Below are 25,132 nucleotides of genomic sequence, written 5' to 3'. Positions count from 1 at the left end.
GTGTGAACATACTTCACAGAGCTGTACAAGGATTAACACTCAAATTAGCTCACAGAGCAATTTCTATTTCTGAAGGTCACACACACTAATGCCAATTAATTTTGACATGTAGAAGAAAACCCAGAAGAAACTCACCCAAACGCACATTGGGGAAATAGCATGTAGGAACAAGAACAATACTATGTTAGATTAAAAAGAATAATGATTCGGGGAGACATTGCACAAAAACAGAAATAGGTTTTAAATGTATACTACATCAGTCAAGGACATTGTTAATTCCTTTGGGAACAGTACAGCTGGTAGTCTAAGCAGCCGGTAGGACTCATGGGAAGACAGCTGAATAGCTTTGCTCTGAGTGCTACATTAAAACATATAGAAAGGTTAATGTTATCCTAGAATTTAGCCTAAAAGCTTTCACTGTAGTTTTCATGGCATTTATTTCTCTAAATCCATTTTTCTACCCAGAGTTCACTCTGTACAATACATATATGTTTTGCTCCAAAGTGACAAATCATGATTTTCATAGTCTAAAAAAGGCAGGAGAACATTTCAAGTTTCTAGTTGACCGCAAAGAAACATTTTGCAACAAAGGAGCCTGCTTCCACTCCGCTTCTTGAAAAGAAATGTAATCAGAGTTATTGTACGTTTTCTGCTAAACATTCAGCTGCTTGACAATTGTCTACTCTGCGCAGTATGTACTTGTACATGCGGGCATACTCGAGTTCTGTCCATTTGTAAGCTTTTTCCTGCTGTTAGATCATGGCCCCTGACTTGTATAGCTTGCTTTCTAATGGTGTTTTAAAGTTAGCTAAGCCCTCTTCTTTCAATCATTTTATTCCTTGGGAGTTAAGTGATACCCATATGAGTGACAGCTGAACATTTCACTGGGCGTTATATAAATCCCTGGCGAGAAGTAACAGTTAAAGGCTTCTAATTTATTTTTTTCTATACTTCCAGTATTGGACAGATTACTATTTACAGTGGAATGTGTCTGAATATCCTGGAGTGAAAAATGTTCGCTTTCCAGATGGACAAATTTGGAAGCCGGATATCCTTCTGTATAACAGGTATGTGTTTTCCTTGCACAAAAAGCTTTTTTTCTCTAATTAGCAACCAGAGTTTACCTATACATAATGATGCAGTTACAGAATGAGCCGTCGTGACTGCTGCAGTGTCACTATCGAGAACTAGCAAATTATACAACAAATGAGGTTAAAGCTTCATCATCCGATAATGCTTTCTCAGATTAATGTCTATGTAACATTGCTTAGGTACAATTAAAGTGTGTATTAGGACAGCCCATATGTATGGTCGTCATCACATTATTCTCAGGATCTTGGTGAACCATGAGGGGTTGGGGGCCATGTTGTATGGAACCTAGTACAAAGATCACAACTGAATTGTTCCTGATTGCAACCAATAAGAAGCCAGATACATTTTCTAGACTTCAGTTACAATCTGACAGCTACAAACTAATCCCTTGCCAAAGGCAACAATGTTGATATCATTTTGTAAGCACGTCCCTCAGTGACTCCCATTTATCTAGTTGCGGCTTTTGGAAGCTTGCTAAGTTCACACGTCGCGATTTTTTTGCGTTTTCGTGGTGGTTTTAAACACGCGATTTTGCCGTGAAAATGAGAAAAATAAGCATCCTATGCAATCCTATGGGTTTCCGCAATGCTGTGCTAATGCTGCATTTTTTTCCGCGGTGGAATCGCTTTGCAGTAAAAACGCAGCATGCTCATGAATTTAGCGGAATTGCGGCGATCCCGCACCCATAGGATTGCATTGTTCCGCTTACTTCCCACATGTAGCTGTGCCCACCATGCGAAAAGTAAGCAGAACATTTGCGAATGGTACCCACAGTCCGGAGGAGAGGAGACTGTCCTCCGGGCTTTGGGTACCATAACCCTGTAAAAAATAGAATAAAAATAAAAAATATTGTTATTCTCACCTTCCGGCGTCCCGCGCAGCCTTCCTGCCTCTCTTCACACTCCTGGTCCCAGTAATCCTTTGCGAGAATGACCGCGATGACGTCGAGATCTCACGGGAGCATGACGTCTCGCGGTCATTCGCGATGACGTCGCGGGAGCGCAACGTCTCTCGGTCATTCGCACAAAGGATTACTGGGACCGGGAGCATGGAGAGAGGAGGGAAGGCTGCACGGGACGCCGGAAGGTGAGAATAACAATATTTTTTATTATTTTTTACATTTTATCTTTTACTACTGATGCTGCATAGGCAGCATCAGTAGTAAAAAGTTGGTCACACTTGTCAAACACTATGATTGATGAGTGTGACCAACCTGTCAATTAGTTCTCTAAGCGATGCTCCAGATCGCTTGGAAAACGCTAGCATTCTGCAAGCTAATTACGCTTGCAAATTGCTAGTTTTTCTGCGGGAAAATCGCGGGAATTTAAAATGCGATTTTCCCGCAGAATGGAATTCCGGAATTCTCGCGGTAACTTCCGCGAGTGTTCCGCTACGTGTGAACGTAGCCTGTACTTTACCATCATGACTCAAAGCCAGTACATATTGTATATGAAATGAAGTCGGGCTCACACTCATGGGTGTTTAAAACCTTGCTCCGATGTTGATTCAGAAAAGTAGAACGAGTGTCATGCGAGTATAATGTGACTACAATGCGATCTTTCTCACATAGCATCTGCCGGACATCCATATGATACGCATATGCAATGCATTTTTTTTCTCCGCCTATTATTCTACAATTATTTTACAGGACTATTTACAGTTTTATATGCTACAGAATGGCAATGTATCTGTAAAAATTGTATTGCATTGAGCCACTCTGTCCATAAAATGGCTGCTGATGGTGGAGAATGTGATTACACCAATCCGTCAACCGCCTCAAATAAAAAAGCAGCTTTTCCACAGCAACACCAGTTTAACCACAGTTTTGCAATAAATATAGAACAGATAAAAAACCCACTAGGGTACAAGAATCCAATCAATCTAAGTAGGTGGTAAGTAGGATCAATTATAAATAAAATATAGCTTTTAATATTTAAGATTAAAATATGGGTAGCCAATACCTTGCAATACAGACATTAAAGTGATAAAGTGGACCAGTGCTCAATTAAAAAATGGTTGACTTTTACCATTATAAGTTTTCAATTGGCAAAAACATCACGCAAGAGGGAGAAAAGGGAAATTGTCATGATCTGAAGTGATCTGACAGTTTTAAATCACTGGGTGAACTTTTTTTACTTTGGAAAGTTCCAAGGTGTCTTGACTGTCCCCGGTGGTGGTTTTGATATTGCACTTTAGGTTTTGTGCACTTAATCATGTATCAGGTGTTACACCCTATAAAGGTGTGCTAGGGGTGTGCAATTACTGCCTGTGATATTGTGAATTTGTGTTCACTCTGTTTTTGGAGAGCCTGGATGAAGGATGGAGCTGGTGAGGAGTCCTGCGCAGCTTAGCCAGGGGGGATGTGTTTCAGCTATGGTGTCTGGACGAAGGGCTGGCATGGCGTGGTGGAGTCGCAGTGATCGTGTCAGCGGGAAGTGTCTGCATGGGCTGGTGGAGTGGCGACTATGGAGAGTGGCACTCACCATGTGGGACTTGGCCGCTGAGTTGGACTCAAGCATGCTCGACTTCATGTCAGCAGCTGAACTAATCCTTGGGACTCTGGTTCTAAGCAGCTGCAACTGGTGGTGGACTCTGCTCCAAGGCTGCACTAAGGTGAATGATCCTGTTATGGTGATGGATCCGGGTGGAGGAGAAGATGCACTCAGGTGGAGGGCTCTGTTGCTGGGAGCGCACGCAACAGAGCAAAGCTAAGTGGTGTTTCCCCTGTATTGTCTCTTTCCTCATGTGTGTTATTAGTGCAGTGGTGGGATTAGTCTCCGCACCGACCCATTCCCTAGTGAGGGTTTAGGGTCAGGGTGAGCAAGGGCGTTAAGGTACGCGTGCGGCGACAGGTGCGGAGCCTGTTTAGGGAATGTAAGGAGTGCAGGGACACTGGCTGAGGGGAGCTTAGGAGGTCTCCATTTCCCCATTCCCTATCGCAGGGCCCACCATTGTTATAGTTTCCCAGGTTCCCCCTTTATTATTTGATTATTGTATGTATAACGTGTAATTCCCAAATTCGCCAGGTGGAGGTGGCGTATCCACCTGCACGTTTTATTATTTAAATTCGCCCCACTGGAGGCGGTGTATCCAGGGTCACATGTGTCACATGGGTTTGCCTTGCGGAAACATCTGCGTCCTGACACACGTGACCATGACAGAAATAAAATCAAACAGACACAACTACATTCCCTGTAATGCCCAATGCAATATCTCCTGTTTTGACAAGGACAGTGCCCAAGTGTGACCTGTTCCTCTAAAAATGTCCTTTTAAAAACCCTCCCAGAGACATTTTTATAGGGATAGATCACTGTCTTATAGATGCCTCTCTATTACTAACCTCTGGAGTTGATGTCACCTGACAATACAAAAGTGACATGAACCCCCCCAACTATTACCCACTTGCCACCACACCAGAATTGGGTCATCTTATAGATGTGCCTTTTCTGGAGTGGATGAGAGCTGATTTTTTAGGTCCTTCCTACCGTTCCTTACCCTTCCTAGGCTATTAATATCAACCCATAGCTGTCTGCCTAGCTTTTGCTAGTTATTAAATATTATTAATAATATCTAATATATAAAGCTCAAGTGTGTGTATGTGTGTGTGTATGTCCGGGATTGGCATCCGCACCGTCGCAGCTACAGCCACAAAATTTGGCACAGTCACACGTCTGGACCCCGAGAGTGTCCTAGGCTATGTTGTGAGGTGAAATTTTAACCCCGCGCGTTCCAATTCACCAAACAATTTTGCCCCTATCTACATAATGGGGAAAAAGTGTGTGTGTGTGTGTATCAAGCCCTGCCCCTCATTATGATGTCATAATGGTTGACTATGGGATGGAGGATGTGTGATGGGTATATGGGCACTGGACTATGGGATGGAGGATATGTATGATGGGTATATGGGCACGGGACTATGGGATGGCAGATATGTATGATGGGTATATGGGCACGGGACTATGGGATGGAGGATTTGTATGATGGGTATATGGGCATGGGACTATGAGATGAAGGATGTGTGATGGGTATATGGGCACTCGACTATGGGATGGCGAATATGTATGATTGGTATATGGGCATGGGACTATGGGATGGAGAATATGTATGATGGGTAAATGGGCATGGGACTATGGGGTGGAGGATGTGTGATGGGTATATGGGCACTCGACTATGGGATGGAGGATATGTATGATGGGTATATGGGCAGGGGCCTATGGAATCGTGGATATGTATGATGGGTATATGGGCACGGGACTATGGGATGGAGGAAAATTATAATTTGTTATAACTAACCACAGTTAGTTACTATGCCCGGGCAGCGCCGGGCTCTTCAGCAAGTAACATATAAAGCTTAATGTGGGTGTGTGTGTATGTATGTATGTCCGGGATTGGCATCTGCACCATCGCAGCTACAGCCACAAAATTTGGCACAGTCACACATCTGGACCCCTAGAGCGTCATAGGCTATGTTGTGAGGCAATATTTTAACCCCGCGCATTCCAATTCACCAAACAATTTTGCCCCTATCTACATAATGGGGAAAAAGTGTATGTATTGGCATCTGCACCATCGTAGCTACAGCCACAAAATTTTGCACAGTCACACGTCTGGAGCCCGAGAGTGTCATAGGCTATGTTGTGAGGCAAAATTTTAACCCTGCACGTTCCAATTCACCAAACAATTTTTCCCCTATCTACATAATGGGTAAAAAGTGAAAGGAAAAGTGTTGGAGGCAAATTGACAGCTGCCAGATGTGAACAAGGGGGACTTAAAGAATGAGAGCGATGGGGCCAAACAGCATATACCATACAGTTGCTAAGGTGTGACCCTGACATGGGATACTCACCACACATGGGGATATGAACACACACACACAAAATGCGCCACACACTACCACGTGCTTCAACACATATACCACCCTCAGCACACATTTCACCACACATACACCAACCTTGCCACATACAAGTCGAAAACAAAAGTCACCACTCAAAACTCACCACGCTGTCCCAGAGCTGTTTAAAAGATGAAAAATGAGCTGTGATTGGTTGCTATCAGCAACAGTTTCTTTGTAGACAGTTGTGGTAACTGAGGCCTATTATTCTTATCATTTCTATGGTGTTATCGTCCTTCTGTAAAGCTGGAAATAACACAATTTATTACCATGCCAACACAGACCACCCTCTGACACAGACTGCAGGGGGAGCCCAGTATCACACAGAATAGGATTAGATACACGGCTCAGCAGTCAGTTTCACACAGGAAAGCATTAGATACACAGCTCAGCAGTCAGTATCACACAGGATAGGATTAGATACGCAGCTCAGCACACAGTATCACACAGAATAGTATGAGATACACGGCTCAGCAGACAGTATCATACAGAATAGGATTAGATACAGGGCTCAGCAGTCAGTATCACACAGGATAGGATTAGATGCATGGTTTTTATGTGCAATATAATCATTATAATTTGCTATAACTAACCACAGTTGGTTACTATGCCCAGGCAACGCCGGGCTCTTCAGCTAGTATAACATATAATATTAAATGTTTGGTTGGACTCTACATCATTTTTTGGGGGTCCCGCATTTTATTAACCAGTAAAGGCTAAGTATACAGCTGTGAGCTGATATTAATAGCCTGGGAAGCTCCATGGGTATTACCACCTTCCGATGCTATAAACATCTGCCCCCAGCTGTCCGCTTTCCCTCTGCTGGTTAATAAAATGTTGGAGATCCCAAGACCATTTTTTTCAAAAAATAATTTAGTAAGTACAAAAATACACGTACAGTAAGCTGCACAAGCACTGTACTAATTTTATATGTCACTTACTATCTATTCTATGTGTATATATCTATTCTATCTGTTCTAATCTGTTGGGTCAAGCTGTGATTTTACTGTACACAGCAGATGACTGGCTGGCTTTTCAAATGACATGGGTGTGTAAACATCAGATGGCACTCACATGGTCCAATTGCTGTGCAATTTTTTTTATTAGACCCATTGACTTGCATTGACGAGTCTCGTCCGATATGCGAGGACAATTACCGCATGCTGCAATTTTTTTCTCATCCTGATCTGAGCTGATAAAAAAATCACAGATGTGCAGGGACTCATATAATAATATTGGTCAGAGTGCAATTCGATTTTTTATTCGATTGCACTCGTCCGTATTCCTTGCAGATGAGTATGAGCCCTAAATCCTGCAGATGGAGCTGAGCTCCACCCCTGGCTGGTAACCTCTTAAATACCACTGTCAATCTCTAACAACGGCAATTAATTTACATGTAATTCCTCATACCCATCAACATGCCCATGGCATGATCATGGAGTGTTGATGGGTTGCCATGACAGCAGGGGGTCTGGTGAAGACATCCATACTTGTCATGACTATTCGACTGTGAAAGACAGCATTTGGCTGACATTTATAAGAGCCCATGATTTTTGCTATACAGAGCAGTGCTGATGCACTGTTGTGTATTGTATAGCACAAATGATCGGATGATCGCAGGTTCCTCCCGGTACTCCAGTTTCCTCCCACATTCCAAAGACATACTGATAGGGAATTTAGATTGTGAGCCCCATCGGTGACAGTGATGATAATGTGTGCAAACTGTAAAGCGCTGCGGAATATGTTAGCGCTATATAAAAAAAGAAAATAAAGATTATTATTATTATCTATAATTTTGTATGTAACCCCCTTCTCATGTACAGCACCATGGAATTAATGGTGCTATATAAATAATAATAATAATAATTTTAATAATAAATAATCTGTTTGGTAAACAACATAACGAGAAAAATAAATCAAAATACCAGAATTGGTAGCAAAATCAAAATTACAAAATGATACCGGAAAATAAGGACACAAGCAATTTTTACAAATTTCCCAAGCTTTTTTTTATCACTGAAATAAGAAAAAATGGTCTGATATCTGCGCAATCATACTGACCTTGAAAAAAATCATATTACCAGGTCAGTTTTACCGCATAGTGAACATGGCACTTTCATTACAAGTTTCCATGCTGCAGCAGAACAATAGTTTTCACTTAGATGCTAATAAGATAAGGGAGAATCATGATGAAAATATACAGTCTATCAGTCAGAAGGTAAATGCCCATCTTCATAACGGTCTTTGTGAATAGTCACATTCACTGAGCCATGATATCATGCTTGGAGAGTTCTCTATGTTTAGTAATAGGTTTGTGATTGGACCTTTAAATGGCTCGCTTCTCGAGCAGCAAACTAGTTATTTCTCTTCCGATCGGCTCGGCGATATGGATGGATCTATTTTATGCACAAGTAGTTCCTTTCCAATCTTTGAAATGTAATCCGGGTTTCTTGGAGCCAAACGATCAACTCTTGCTCTAAATTGAAAACTTTCAGAAGTGCAAGATACATAGAGGAGCAAATAGACCTGGTAAATATTTGTTTCTTTCAAAACCTGCCGAGCCCAGTTCTTTAGTTGCAGATTCCCATAGCTCGCTGCAGGAGAATACAATGTAGAGAATATTTGCTTCTGGATTGCTTCCTCTATCTCCACCAAACTCACAGTAATTGCTTTCCCCACGTGCAGCATATGAAAGAGACTACAATGTATTGCATCATTTTAATATGCCAAGGATATTTCACATATAAATTACAGCGGCCAAGAATAGTCTTGGACGTCAGAAAGTGTCATTGGGTTTTTATTCATAATTAATACATTGAGTTCATACTTCTGAGGTAAATATGTTTACTCATAAATCCCTATTTTAGTAACTGGCTGGAACTATCTGCTGTAATATTATAACAGCAATGTTGGTTACAGCTGGATGTCGTGTGTTTATTCTTCAGAAATAGAATTAGCAAGAAACACTTCAATGATAAAAATGTCAACAACATTATTATTATTAATTCATATCATTATCACCTACTTTTTATGCTCCGGTTATTGGCTAGAAAACACATGAAAAACATCACCAAACCTACATTATTTTTAATTTTTTTAACTTTTGATTTTTATCTCCACCCTCCACAAGCCATAACTTTTTTATTCTTCCATTTACATATAAAGGCCTAAAGTGGTTATCCAGGACTTTAGGGTTTGTTTGGTTACGGAGCTATGAGCTTATTGGCAAGTAGTTTCTAACCAAGTGCCTGTTCTGCCCTGCTACAATGTGATCCAGCTCAGGTGACGATTCTCTTGCTTTTGATGACGTCAAAATACAAACAAGCTGAAGGCTGCTATCAAAGCAACCTGGGCTTCCATTACACCTCAGTAGTGCCACAGGCTGATCGCCTCTATGCCACGCCACATTGATGCAGTAATTGCTGCAAAAGGAGCCCTGACCAAGTATTAATTTGCTGTAAGTAATAATCTTCAACATTAACAGAAATAAACACTTGAAATAGATCAGTCTGCTTGTAATGACTCTATATAATATGAGTTTAATTTTTTGTATTGAAGAACTGAAATAAATTAACTTTATGATGATATTCTAATTGTGTGAGAAGCACCTGTATATCAGCAGCTATCTATATATTTTTTTAAATAAAAATCTGTTATGTGCTACAACATTTTTAAACCCATAATGTTTTATTTTTCCATTGATGGAGCTATTTGAGGGATTTTGTGAGATGAGCTGTAGTTTTTATTAGTGTTATTCTAGGTACATATTCTGTAGCTTCTGATCTGCTTCTCATACATTTCTCTTAATTTTCTATTGATAGAAGGAGATGAGAATGTGTTTGGGAAATCGCATACTTGTAGTCACATGAGAACTACTTGAACCACCTGGCAAGGCCGAGGTCACACTTTTGAGTGTGATGCGAGAAACTCGCGCGAGTCTCGAGACTCAATACCCAGCGCTGCAGCCGCACACACTCCAGTCCCGGTATTGAGACGCGAGACTTGTGTGAGTTTCTTGCATGTGTGACCCCGGCCTTAAGCTGAATCCGATCATTACACTCTGCTAACAGTCAGCAAGCTGCATTGCTGACTAAAAATGTGCACTGGGTGGAAAACCCCTTTAGGGCTCACTCACACTGGCTTATAACATGGCTGAGTGGTATCCATTGTTTAATAAGATATCACTCGGACCAATGTTATACTATGGGGCAGTACAGATCTGTGTTTTTTTTCTACAGACCAAATCAGTCTATGGAGAAAAAAAATCACAGGATGCTAGAAAAATGACACTCTGTTCAAACTCAGATCAGAGTTTGAAAAGAGTGTTATTAGCATAATCGTTCCCATTCTCTGGTAATCATTCATGTGAGCAAGCACTAAAAGGGAATCTGTCACCCCTTTTTCCGAATATGAGCTGCAGGCACCGACATCAGGGGCTGATCTACAGCATTATGTAATGCTGTAGATAAGCCCCCGATGTAACCTGAAAGATAAGAAAAAAGAGTTAGATTATACGCTACCGGGGGTCCGGTCCGATCCGATGGGTGTCACGGTCCGGTCCGGCGCCTCCCATCTTCATACTATGCCGTCCTCTTCTTTCTTTCCTGTTGTGGCTCCTGCGCAGGTGCACTGCTCTGCCCTGTTGAGGGCAGAGCAGAGTCTTGCAGTGTGCAGGCGCCTGGAGAGGTCCGGCGCCTGCACACTGCAGTATTCTGCTCGGCACTCAATAGGGTAGAGCAGTGCGCCTGCGCTGGAGCCAAGACGGGAAGGAAAGAAGAAAACGGCATAGAACGAAGATGGGAGGCGCTGGACCGCAACACCCATTGGACCAAGACCGCACCGCCCCCCCCAGTGTGAGTATTATCTAACGTGTTTTTCTTATCTTTCAGGTTACATCAGGGGCTTATCTACAGCATTACAGAATGCTGTAGATAAGCCCCTGATGTCGGTGCCGGCAGCTCATATTCGAAAAAGGGGTGACAGATTCCCTTTAATGGTATAACCACATAAAGAAAAATTTAAAGGAATTGTCCAGTCTGGAGATACTAATGACCATTCCACAGGATAAGTTATCAATGTGACACTCAACACCCCCACCAATCACCTGTTATTTTTTATGGCAGCTGGCAGAGGTGAACACTCTGAAAGGAATGACTTAGCACTATAGAAAGGCTTCTAATCCAGCTCCCTGCATCAGCCAAAACAAATCATTGAGTTTACCTCCTGCAGGTGCCATATCAAAAAACATCTGATCTGTGGAGAGGTCATCTATATTTCCTGACTGGACAACCCATTTAACTTGAGTTCCGTTATCATGTACTGTCAGGCAAATGACCACCAACTGGTAGTCCTTTAGTGATTGGGGGTTGCTTATTAGCCTGTGAACACTGGCTGACTATGGTAACTGATGCACCCTGAGCGATCTGTTATAAAATGAATCTGAGGATTCTCTGGTGCCGGCGGCTAGACCGAGCTACCAAATTATTATTATTATTAATAAATACTTATATAGCACAATTAATTCCATGGTGCTGTACCTGAGACGGGGTTACATCAAAATACAAATATCACTTATAGTAAACAAACTAACAATAACAGACTGGTACAGAGGGAAGAGGACCCTGCCCTTGCGGGTTTACATTCTACAGGATTATGGATAAGGAGACAGTAGGTCAACGTTGCAGCAGCTCCGATGGTGTTGAGGTGGCCATGTGGTCGTTACAAGTTGTAAGCTTTTTTGAAGAGATGGGTTTTCAGGTTCCATCTGAATGATCCAAATGTGGTGGATAACCGGATGTGTTGGGGCACAGAATTCCAGAGGATGGAGGATATTCGGGAGAAATCTTGGAGGCGATTGAGTGAGGAGCGAATAAGCGTGGATGAGAGAAGGAGGTCTTGGCAGAACGAGAGATTACTTGAGGGAAGATATTGAGAGATTAGTTTGGAAATATACATAGGAGAAAGTTATGGATGGCTTTGTAGGTCAGTGTTAGTAGTTTAAACTGGAATCGCTGGGAAATTGGAAGCCAGTGAAAGGATTTGCACAGAGGGCATTGTATTTCTGGGACAGGAGAAAGTGTAATTTCATTTATTGTGATAAATAGATCAGGGAAGGAAGATATGCGAGATGGAAGAAAGATAATTAGTTCAGATTTGTCCACATCGAGTTTGAGGAAGTGAAAGGAGAAGGAGGATATGGCTGATAGACATTGTAGGATTCTGGACAGCAGAGAGGTGACATCTGGGCCAGAGAGGTAGATCTGAGTGTCATCAGCATATAGATGGTACTGGAAGCCATAGGACTTAATGAGTTGTCCCAGGCCAAGGGTGTAGATTGAGAAGAGAAGGGGTCCGAGGACAGAGCCTTGAGTGACATCAACAGAGAAAGAGAGTGAGATGAGGAGGTAATGTGGGAGTAGGAAACGCTAAATGTGCTGTTGGTAAGGTATGAGGAGATCCAGGGTAGGGCAAGGTCTTTGACACCAAAGAAAGAGAGGATCTTTTGTAGGAGGCGGTGGTCTTCTGTGTCAAAGGCAGAGGACAGGTCTAGAAGGAGGAGCATAGAGAATTGTCTGTTAGCTTTGGCTGTAAGTCATTAGTAAGTTTGGTCAGGGTAGTCTCAGTGGAATGGTGGGGACAGAAACCAGATTGTAGGTTGTCGAAGAGCGAGTGAGATGCAAAGTGAGAATAAAGTTCAGTGTGGATGTGCTGCTAAAGGAGTTTGGAAGCAGATAGGGGAAAAGATATGGGGGAATAGACATAGGGCTTGGGTCAAGTGATGGCTTTTTGAGGATATGTGTGATTGTTGCATGTTTGAAAACAGAGGGGAAGGTACCAGAAGTTAGTGATAGGTTGAGAGATGGGTTAGGGATGGGATAAGTGTAGTGGTGAGGTTGGGGAGGAGGTGGGATGGGATGGGGTTAATTGCACAAGTGGTGAGGTGTGATTTGGAGAGAAAATAAGCCAAGTCTCCATCAGTGATTTTGGAGAGGGAAGTTATGGGTGAGGGCATTGGTCTGGTATACAAAGGGGTTGTGGTGGTCGTACTTCAAAGACTTGCCTTTTTTGGTCTATCTTATTTTTGAAGTGCGTGGTAAAGTCCTCAGCAGAGATTATTGAAGTCGGAGGGGGCAGTGGTGGGTGGAGGAAGGAGTTAAAAGTGTTGAACAACTGTTTGGGGTTGTGGGATAAGGAAGATATGAGGGATGTAAAGTAGGCCTGTTTAGCAGAGGTGAGAGCCGATTTGAATGCGAGTGTTGCTTGTTTGAATGAGGTGAAGTCGTCTTGCGAATGCGTTTTCTTCCAATGCCGCTCTGCAATTCTGGATACTTGCCGAAGCTTTTTAGTGATGTTATTGTGCCAGGGTTGTCTATTGATTTGTTGCACTCTGCTATGCATGACAGGGGCGACCAAGTCGATGGCTGATGCAAGAGTAGCATTGTAGAAACTAATGGCAGTGTCTGTGTCATGGAGTGAAGATATGACCTCAAGTATCCAATATGTATACTCCTGGCCACATTCTGACTAGACACCTCCGATCTTGCTCAATGCAAGTGAATTTGGCAAGGCCACACGCTTCTAGTCGGAATGTGGTTGAAAATATGCATACTTGTGTTCACATGGCCGCTCAGTCTCATCTCCAGCACTAGAAAATTCTCAAAGTGCACACTGTATGCGATATGAGTAGTGTTGAGCGATAGTGTTGAGCGATACTTTCCGATATCGGGAAATATCGGATGGGATTGGATTGGTCCGATACTCAAAAAGTATCGGATATCGCCGATTCCGATACCAGAAACCAATGCAAGTCAATGGGACAGAAATATTGGAATTAAAATAAACCCTTTCTTTCCTTGTAGGTTAATTCTACATGAAGGAAAACAACTAAGAATAATGTAGAATGTATTGGGGGAGGTGGAGGAGACTTTAAAGGCATAGAGGTTTAGCCCAATCAAATGTAATAGCAGGAATTAATTTTTTTTTTAAGACGTTCGGAGTTACAAAGATATTGACTATGTTAACCTTTTTTATATTTTGTCAGATATGTATGTTTCACTACTTCCATGCTCTTCACCAATGTGAGGTAGCGCTGTCATTTACTTAGGGGATTCTCGCTTGCAGCGAACAAAAACCAGTTCCGGCACAGGATTTTCCAAATTATACAGTCCTTGCGGTTTGTTCACGTCTCATAAACCACAGCAGCAAAAGAAAGTTCACTTAACAGCATTACCAGCATAGCGTCCATTATAATGCTTCACTCTCGTTATCATTGTCCACAACGCAGGCTCTTCTAGACTCACAACGGTCTCACCCAAGTCAGGGCTCCTCATGCGGCTTCAGTATTCCGCACACGTTCATTCCCTCCAGGGAACTTTCAGGCACACATCGCCATTGCTCACAGCCACTTCACACGTGCTGTCTGAGAGGAAGTTCCATCTCTGCGGGACCTTCCACACTGGACCAACCAGGTCCCAGGATTCCTCACATGCGACCTACCCTGGCCACATTATATGGTCTATAGCCACACCCACCAGGTCACATGACTATGACCTCATCACAGGTCCTTCACACACTCACATAGCTTTTTAATACAGCCGTTTTCAGACACACCCCTGGGTGGGTTTGTAGGTAACCGGCCCGCCCAACTCCCGAGTTACCTGGAGACTTCTCCCTTATACCTTGAAACAATACTTCAGCAATATCATTGCTGATCAATACACATAACTAAGTCTCCATCTCAAAGCCACCCACTTTGAGATACATAACCATCCTTCAGGATTCTGCCACTCATCCTTTCCCTTGGAACCTCCACACAGCACCCCCTACAGGACATAGTGGTTACTACACCACATACCTCGCCCCTCTGTTCAAACTTGTGGGGTTGAACACACAACATTACATCAGGCTCTCGAGACCGGGTACTCACCACACCTTGCCCTACAGGTCGAGAGAACCTTTTCCACCTGTCATATGGCCTCCTCTCTATGTTAAGCCTCCCCCGCCCCCAGCGGTCAGAATATCGGTCCTGCTCTTTGACCCTCCAGTTATAGTCTGTCTGCGTCATCAGACACGGGCCAGTCACCACCTTCCTCTTTCTGTTTGTTCCGTTCCCCGACCAGCTCCCCTGGTTGGTACGGTCATCAGTCCTAATCAGGCCTACTGTCTGGCCTGAGTCTGATTCATTCAGGGTCTCACAGGAACTACGGTCTCTCCACATCATCCTGCCAGTCGAGCTACCACTTGCTGACATTCTTCGGCCATCTGCCCTGTCACTTCTTGGTGGCACTCTTCGGGTCCTTACATCTTGTGGGGCTGCAGGCGGCTGCCATCTGGTATTCCGTACTTCTTTATTAATTCGCCGGTGGTCCTGCCTAAACTGCTCAATCTCTTGCAGGTGCCTCACTCGATACTCCAATAGCATCTGAAAGTCTCTCAGGCTCTCCCAGGAGCCAACCACTAGAATGGGAATCCTACCCACTTCACTGGATACTTGGTCTTCATCATCAGGAGGGATCCTCACTCTCACCACACTGGAGATATTCACAAGGTCTTGCATTACCTTCCCGGATCTTCCAATGATTCTCCCAATCAGAGCTTTGGGTACCGGCACCACATCTTTCCGCAAACCCAGCTGATCCATAGCCTCCCTTGCTAATTCTAGGTGTTGAGCAGCCTTCACATTACTCTGCCTGACCCACTGTTTGGTGTGGAGACACTGTAGATGAATCTCTTTCAGGACAGCTACTCGGTTTGATGTATCTTCTCTATCCGATATTACCACCAACTGCCGAGTCTCAGGTGTCCAGCGCACCTTACACGCTTTGACCACTTCTTTGGAAGCCTCATGCACACCTTCCTCCGCACAGGCTTCTTGCACGTATTCTGGTACGTCAATCACCAACTGGAAGGTTGTGGTCTTGCTCTCTTCCTGGACCGAAGGCTCAAGCTTTACCACTGACACTTCCCTCACTGCTGTTGACCCGACTGGGTGACTGTCTTCTTCCGCTCTTAACTCCTCAACTTCACACGATTTGATCACTTCATGACCCTTTGCCACGAAGGCTACTGGCCGTTCTGTCCTGTTATCACTTACGCTCACCCGCGGTAAGTCTTCATCCAATTTCTCCCGCAGAAGACTTTTAACTACTCCTCTGAGATCTTTCATTTCTTCCCTAAGGGTCTTGCTCACATTTTGCCACATTGACAGGTGACCACTGAGCTCCAAGACTTTTTTCTCAAGCCCTACCACATCCTCTCTTAAGGTGTTGTTTACGCTGTGCCACGTTGACAGGTGACCTCTGAGCTTAAGGACTTCTTTCTCAAGCTCCTCCACTCTGTGCTCGGCCGTTTGCCTCATCACACTTTCTCGTTCGAGCTGTTCCTTCACTGTCTCTTTTATTAACTGTATCTCCTGCTCTAGTTCTCTTTTGGCCAGTATGTGTTGCACCATTACTTCTTTAATCATATCATCTAAGGGTACCCCTGGGTTAGTCCCGTCAGCCGAGTGAACCCCCCAGTTACCCTCTGACTGTGTCTCTACTCCTGTTATCTTCTCGACCAGGTTACCATCAGTCCTGTCACGAGTTTCAGTCAGCACAGCACTAGACTCTGTCCTCGTGGAGGCTACTGGCAACAACACATCATAGTCACACCACACCGTATGGTGAACCCCCAGGACACTCTCTGTCCATGTGTCAGCTCCGCTCTTTTTGTTTCTCACACCCTTCTCACTCACACCGTTGTACCCTTCAGGTGATGTACGGTTTGTAAGTTCGTCCGACGTCATTCTTTCTCCGGTCGCCCCTACATCTGGCCTGTCCACGTTAGGAGGCGTCAGCGTCTCAGTGTCTGCTAGCCCTACAGTAGACACTTCTCTATCCTCCTGGCAAAGGTCGTCAAACCTGACCAAGTCCCGGCCGCACTCCAAGGCATAAACTAAGTCTGGTGGTACACTGCCACCTTGGCACTTACTGCCTCCGAACTCCTTAAACATTACTCTGTCTACCGCATAGTTCACTGTGACCCCATGTGCACAGCGAACCAGGACCATTTTCTCGGTCAGACAGAGAGTGAGAGGAGTTCCTACCAGAGTCACCTGACTCTTTGAGCCCAGCCATCCCGATATCCCTTCCCGGTGTAGCATCACGGTACACACTTACGGCCCGTCATCATTCGGAAAGAATATCCCACATTCTGGAAATGACATACACATACACTGTGGTACTCCAGACCTACCCACTGAGTCACCCAGTGCTATCATTCCTTCAAACTTGGCCCCTTTCTGGACCACCACCCCACTTTGGGTTGCCGCCCCCTCCCGGAACTCCACCCCTTTTTGGGTTACCACCCCGCTTTGGGTCACCGCCCCCTTCTCGGACTCCACCCCCTTTCGAGATCTCCCCATGTCCGTTAAACCGGTCTTCTCAGACCACAGTTCACACAACACAGTTTATGTCTTATCGATACCACACAAGTCCTTGTTGGCACCACCACAGCTCCTCCTGTCACTGATTACCGACACCACCGGCTGCTGTTCACACACAGCGGCTGGAGTCACTGCAGCTCCTGCTGCGCCGTCTTCGTGGACCCGCCGATCCACCGGAAGCCGCTTGTCACCTTCGTAACCCCGCCGAGTTACCGGAAGCCGCTTGTCACCTTCTTGACTCCCACTGAGCCACCGCAGGCTGAGTTGAGAAAAGAAAAAAAGAAAAACACCACTCAAAAAACTCAAACTCATGTGTCCTTTCTGTGTGCTATTCAGGATGTACCGTCTCCGCCTGAGACCGTCCAACACACAGGGTGCACCGGGTGCTATTCAGGGAGCCGACCCTCTTTCCAGGGTTTCCCAACACACCGGCCTCACCAACACAAAACTTACATGTCCTGTCTGTGTACTATTCAGGAACGCACCGTCTCCGCCTGAGACCGTCCAACACACAGGGCGCACCGGGTGCTATTCAGGGAGCCGACCCTCTTTACAGGGTTTCCCAACACACTGGCCTCACCAGGTCCAGGGGCTTAGCGGGTGCTATTCAGGACATCCGTCTCGGCCCGAGACTGCCCAACACTTACGCCTCACCAGGTCCAAGGTCATACCATGTGCTCCAGGGATCTTCCCAACACTGACCCTCCAGGACCTTGCTCACTGAACCCTCCAGGAACACAGTCTTTCTCACTTACCCATGTCTGTACAACACGAACACCAGTCCGTTGCCTGTGTCAGCCACACAGGTTCTCGGGTACCTCTTCTCCTCAGAGGCACCCTATAGCAATCACCAGTCTCTTGCTCACTGAGCCCGGTCAGTACAACATGGCTTTCCCGGCCGTCACCTGCTGGAGGAGCAGGTTCTCGGACCCCTCTACAGCAGAGGTATCCTAGTAAACACCATTCTCTTTCTCCTGAGGAAAGGCCACACTGGGCTCACCGATCCGGACAGTGCCTTACTCACTAGGCAACCCAACGGTTCCAGAGCCACAGCCGGGCAGTGGCTTCCATGTCAGCCTTCCTGGCTCAGTGTTGCCAGCACTGCAACATATGCCTTTGGAACCCGTTGCCCTTAGCAACCAAAACTTTGCAGTCCTCTTCCGTTGCTCCCAGCAACAAGGCTACAACATTGCCCATAGATTCTCCAACAAATGTGAGGTAGCGCTGTCATTTACTTAGGGGATTCTCACTTGCAGCGAACAAAAACCAGTTCCGGCAGAGGATTTTCCAAATTATACAGTCCTTGCGGTTTATTCACGTCTCATAAACCACAGCAGCAACAGAAAGTTCACTTAACAGCATAGCGTCCATTATAATGCTTCACTCTGGTTATCAATGTCCACTACGCAGGCTCTCCTAGCCTCACAACGGTCTCACCCAAGTCAGGGCTCCTCATGCGGCTTCAGCATTCCGCACACGTTCATTCCCTCCAGGGAACTCTCAGGCACACATCGCCATTGCTCACAGCCACTTCACACGTGCTGTCTGGGAGGAAGTTCCATCTCTGTGGGACCTTCCACACTGGACCAACCAGGTCCCAGCATTCCTCACATGTGACCTACCCTGGCCACATTATATGGTCTATAGCCACGCCCACCGGGTCACATGGCTATGACCTCATCACAGGTCCTTCACACACTCACATAGCTTTTTAATACTTCTTCACCTTATTCATCTTCTTCTTCTTCACCTTCTTCCTATTATTCTTTTTTTTACATTCTTCATATTCTTCTTATTCAACTATTATTCTTCTTCATATTCTATTTCTTCATCTTCTTCCTATTCTTCTTCTTCATCATATTCTTATTTGTGACAGGCATTCCTGTAGTTGTTATCTATAAAAGTTTGAACCTTCCGTTCTGCCTGTCAAAAAAGATTTACAACAGGATTTGTCCGCGTTCAGTTTGGCCTGCAGCAGCAAGCATTTTCCAGGGGCACCACGAGGAGGAACAGACTCACCCCCATACACTGCTTAGTCTTCTTCTGCTTATAATTTAGATAATATCTTTTGCTCTAATTTTTAGTCTTATGCTTAATGTTCTTCTGCTTTTTGTTCTTCTGCATTTTGTTCTTCTGCTTCTTGGTCTTCTGTCTCTTGTTGTTCTGTATCTTGGTGGTTGTCTTCATGTTCTTTGTCCTCTTGGTCATCTTCTTCAGGGTCATCTTTTTCGTCTTCTTTGGGGTGGTCTTCAGGGTCGTCGTCTTTGGGGTCGTCGTCTTCTTCGGGGTGGTCTTCAGGGTCGTCTTCAGGGTCATCGTCTTTGGGGTCGTCGTCTTCTTCGGGGTAGTCTTCAGGGTCGTTGTCTTCAGGGTCATCGTCAGGGAGATCCAGAGTGATTACCAAAAGCCATTTCAAAAAGCTTGAACTTGGAAATGTAGCAGAAGGTAAAAGAAGGCTGAGGAACTGCTGAGAACCAGCTGACGGTACTGGAACCCAGATGGGTAGCAGAAGGAACAAGAGCCAATGGCACTACCGAGGACCAGCTGATGGTACTGGAACCCGGTTACTAAGCAGGAGGTACCTGTGCCAGAAAGCACTTATAAGGACCAGCAGACGTTGCTGGAACTCGGATACCGAGAAGGAGGCACCTAAGCCAAAGGCACTGTGGAGAACCAGCTGACGGTACTGGAACCCGGATGGGTAGCAGAAGGTACCCATGAAAAACAAAGTTGCAAGGCCGCGAGCCGGCCACAGTTACCGAAACCCACAGTCCTACAGGGTGTGCTTGTCCTATTGGCACTACGGAACCAGCCGTTATTGCCAGATCCCGCAGCCCACATAGGAAGCACCTAAACTGCAGGCACCATAGAGTCGGCTAACCCGACCGCAACACGACAGGACAACGTATTGGTGGAAAAGTGACGTTGACACTACCCGGAAACAGCCGGCATGCTGGAACCAGGCTGGGCAGGAGGGAGTACCCGTGCCAAAGACACTGGCGAGAACCAGCTGACGGTGCTGGAACCCGGAGGGGCAGCAGAAGGAACAAGAGCCAATGGCACTACCGAGGACCAGCTGATGGTACTGGAACCTGGTTACTAAGCAGGCGGTACCTGTGCTAGAAAGCACTACCAAGGACCAGCAGACATTGCTGGAACTCGGATACCGAAAAGGAGGCACCTAAGCCAAAGGCACTGCTGAGAACCAGCTGATGGTACTGGAACCTGGATGGGTAGCAGAAGGCACCCATGAAAAAAAAAGTTGCTGCTTGGCTGGCCCCCTCTTTCCAAGCCAAGAGATTCAGAGAACAGAAGTAGAGATGGCTCCTGTCCAGGGCTCTCTGACTGCCTGGGCAATTTGGCAGGTGGTGAAGAGACAGATGGTTGCTCTTCAGTGCTCTGGACCTTAGAGGATGTGGAAGTAATTGAAGTCGATGCGTTAGCTGCCATCCATCCGACAACGGCTTCAATTTGTTCCTCCCGCAGCAGTGGGGTATGGCGAGCTCCTACAAAGCTGCGCATAAAGGACTGTTCCCTGGGAAAACTGGGGGATGCTGAGTCACTGGTGCCCGCAGCAGGCACAGAATCCCCATGTCTTCTCCCTGCTGAAACTCCACTCCCACGACCACGTGCCTTACTCCCTGCCTTTTTCATCTTGGTAGACTGATAAAGATAGGCAGAAAAGTACTAAGGGCTTAGTGTGCTTATTCCTGAACAGCTGCTAACAGGTATAAGAAACACTAATTTTATAAAGTGTGGACTACACTTTAATATGAGTTAATGTGGCCTACACAACTGTCAAGTGGAGTGTTTGGTGAACTTTTTTTACGTGTTTTTTTTCACAAAAAAAAGGATGTGACCAAAGATGTGAAAGCGATAGTATCACAAACTTTTTGTAGCTATTACAATGCATGAAGGTAACCTACAATGCCTTATATGAGGCTACAAAAAATAGGCTAATACTAATCTGGCTGGGGCTGCAGGGCACAAGCCAGCAGAAAGGCTCCTCTATCTACTCCTATATAGTGTTTTCAACCAATCTAGCTGGATATGGATGGAAGCACACTAATAGGAGAAATTCAGGAAAAATAAGCAGCACCACAGCAAAAAAGGACAATGTATGAGGCAGTGACGCGCGCAAAGCGGACTACAACCAGAGGTGGCTGCAGAACACACTACAGCGTGAGCTGCACTCACACACAGAGACCTCACAGACAGACGTGAACAGTGCAGAGAACTGTGCACTAGCACTGCAAGGCTGCAGAAAGGCTCCGCTATCTACTCCTATATAGTGTTTGCAACCAATGTAGATGGATACGGATGGAAGCACACTAATAGGCGAAATCAGGAAAAATGAGCAGCAATAAAACAAAAAAAGGACTATGTATGAGGCAGTGACGAACGCTGATCGGACTACAACCAGAGGTGGCTGCAGAACACTACAGCGTGAGCTGCACTCACACACACAGACCTTGCAGACAGCTGTGAACAGCGCTGCAAGGCAAAAGAAAGCTACAGCGTTTGATAAAGTAGCCTGGGTAAAGCACTATATAGAAAATCGCTATCTCTAACTGTCCCTCATAGTCTGAACAGCAGCGTCCTGTCCCTAACTGAATTCACAGCAGAGTGAACCCTAAATGGCGGCGGCTTTTATAGTGCATCATGACATCATTTCAGCAGCCAGTCACAGCCATGCCATTAGTTAACATGCCTACATGCCTAACAGGATGTGCCCACACTTCTTAGGATTCCTCATTGGTTGAATCAAATCAAACTGGCTCATAGCATTATGGGAACTTCTGAATCCGGTATTCGATATGCAAAAAGTATCGGAACTCAGTATCGGAATTCCGATACCGCGAATATCGGCCGATACCCGATATTTGCAGTATCGGAATGCTCAACACTAGATATGAGCATTCACAAGTTTGCAGTCACATAGAGTAACTGCAGACTATTAACAATTAAACTGGACATCCCCTTTAAGAACGCTTGTTCGTGATTACATTTCACTTCCCATGCAACTTTATTCTTTTGCTGTCCCCATCCTTGTTGCATACAGATGCTGACTACAGCATGATTTTGGGGCCTAAAGTGATCTTTGATTGGCTGATATAGCTTCTATGAGGGTTGGTCAATCAGTCTCTATAGAAATCACATACTCTTGGCCAAATAAGCTCCTGGTACAAAGCTGGCTGGAAGATTGGCTATATATATATAATTATCGTCAGCCTGAATAGTCAGCCACCAGCCAGTTCTGGACCAGAGGAGGGAAACACAAATATTTGACAGGGTTATACTACTTTAACATTAATGACCTATCCTTAGGATAGGTCATCAATGTATGATTGGTGTTGGCCTGTCACCCTTCCGATTAGCTGTTCTCGGTGCCGGCAGGAACTGCTCAGTTCCTGAACTGCACAGCTCTGTCTACTGTATAGTAGCCGCAACCAAGTACTGCACATCTGCCCCTAATTATTATTAGATGGCGAATGTGCAGTACCCGCCATGGCCACTATACAGTAAACGGAGCTGTCCTGTGCAGTTCTGGCCTCCATCGACATTGGCAACAGTTGATTGGCTGGGATGCCAAGTGTCACATCCCTACTAAGCAGACATTGATGATGTATCCTTAGGATAGGTCATCAATGTTAAAGTAGTGGACAACATCTTTAAATTTACTAAATTTGTCTCTGGGCTGGGACAAAACACTAACTTTCCAAGTGATCCAGTTTGCTGCAGATCGGGTCATGAATGACAACACACTGCGTCTGACTGCTGCTCTGGAGCTGACTAGGTGGCCGTCAGGGGCGTACATAGAATATAAGGGCCCCATAACATAAGTCCTAATAACCCTGCACATAGTATGATGGTCCCACAAACAATTCTGCACATAATATGATGGACCCACATATTGTCATGCACATAATATGATGGTCCCACATATAGTAATGCACATAATATGATGGACCCTAATATTGTAATGCACATAATATGATGGACCCACATACAGTCCTGCACTTAGTATAATGGCCCAACATACATGTATAACACTGCACATAGTATGATGGCCCCTCATATAGTCATGTACATAATATGATGTCCCCTCAAATAGCATGCGCATAGCATGATGGCTCTAGATGTAGTCCTTCAAATATTATGATGGCCACACATATAGTCATGTACATAATATAATGGCCCCCCATATAGCCTGAATGTAGTATGATAGACCCCATATAGTATGATGGCTAACAAGTAGTGATTTATTAAAAAAAGGATACTCCCCTCTCTCCATTCACTGCTTCTCTGACCTGGCTGCGGCTGAAGGGTTTCTAGTGCGGGAGAGCAGAGTGTGCAATCCCTGCCCACAAAGAATGCTCTGAGATATGACAGTGTCAGCACATTCCCAGCTCCAGCCACTTTTGCATTGCAGCGTTCAGTTGATGAATGCTGCATACACGTGCCCCATGACCCTACGTGATGCTTCACCACCAGGCACTTGAAAAATTAAAGGGGCTGGCAACCATAAAAATGGGTTGGCGCCCCCCCAAGCAATGCCACATTGTGACCCACCAAGTAAATGCCCAAAAGGGTAGATTAGCAGTTCGGGCCTGGTGGAATCCCCATGATTGTAAAGTGACAGCATATTTTAGCGATTTTTCTTATGATGAGAAAACACCTCTAAAGAACTTTTTAACTAAATGGTCGCTTCTTTCTCTTTTATCTTTCCTATGAATATTATTAAAATGATGTAAATAACAGTTTCAAGCTGAACTGATCTAATTTGCATAACAAAACGTCGCTGATCAGTTAACCTGCTACATTATTAAAACCAATGGTGTCAAAAACATAAAATAGTAATGACATTCACATGCTCTGCAATATTCCATGATGGCTGTAACGGTAGCAACAGTCTAATTTTAAAACCATTTATTCATTTGTTCTTTACTTTATAGGCCAATTTGTATACTTGTGACAAGAGGGAATACTTCAGCTTTTTTTCTTTTGCACATTTTATTATACGTTATAAAGTAAGCATGCCTGTTTTATAGCAGTGAAAAGTTAAATATTAATCAGTTATCACAAGAGAGCTGCCAAGACGCAAAATCACTGGAATACAACTGAGGTTCGAGTAGGCTTTAACACCTGTTCTTAGCCCCAATTCTTTTTGATACTACTATATGTTAATAAAGGCTACTTATGATTTATTTATGGCTTCTTAAGTTAAAAAAGTGTGCAACATATAAGTGCAACCAGGGCCAGTGCCAGCAAGTGCTGGGGTCCTGAGCAGGCGGGGGGGGGGGCCACTCGCTGTCTGGGACACCTGCGCGCTACGAGGGCCAGATGTCTGTGCCCCCCGCATGCTCCGGGCCCTGGCACTTGCGATACTTACCTCTCCCTGCTCCACCACTGCGGCATCTTCCATCCTCTGACTGTGACTTTCATATCAGAGGGCGCAATAACATCACGTCTGTGCATCCTCTGCCTGAGCAGTCACAGTGCAGATATCTGTAAGAAGATGACGCTGAGGAGTCTGGAGCAGAGCAGCGGCCAGCAAGGAGAGGTGAGTATTTCATATTTTTTTATTTGTTATTTTTTATGTTTGGAGCATTATACTGTATATGGGGACCATTATACACTAGAACATCAATTATGGGACCATCATACACTGTAGCATCATATATGGGGCCCATCATATATGTAGCATCATATATGGAGCCCAT

At 44.9% G+C, this 25,132-nt stretch overlaps 1 protein-coding gene across 2 annotated transcripts in view; it reads left to right on the top strand.

Moving 5' to 3' along the window:
* The window catches only part of CHRNA7 (cholinergic receptor nicotinic alpha 7 subunit), a 547,224-nt gene that overhangs the window by 408,875 nt on the left and 113,217 nt on the right, over positions 1 to 25,132 (top strand). For both annotated transcript variants that reach the window (XM_073586951.1, XM_073586952.1), the window contains one exon: positions 958 to 1,067. In XM_073586951.1, the coding sequence (XP_073443052.1) occupies positions 958 to 1,067 (110 nt within the window). The remainder of the gene's footprint in view (positions 1 to 957; positions 1,068 to 25,132) is intronic.

Source organism: Dendrobates tinctorius, unplaced genomic scaffold, assembly GCF_039654945.1.
Source record: "Dendrobates tinctorius isolate UK_male_01 unplaced genomic scaffold, ASM3965494v1 ptg000097l, whole genome shotgun sequence".
NCBI lineage: Eukaryota > Metazoa > Chordata > Amphibia > Anura > Dendrobatidae > Dendrobates > Dendrobates tinctorius.
The sequence above is the reverse complement of the archived record's forward strand: the minus strand, read 5'-3'. Positions and strand labels throughout refer to the sequence as shown.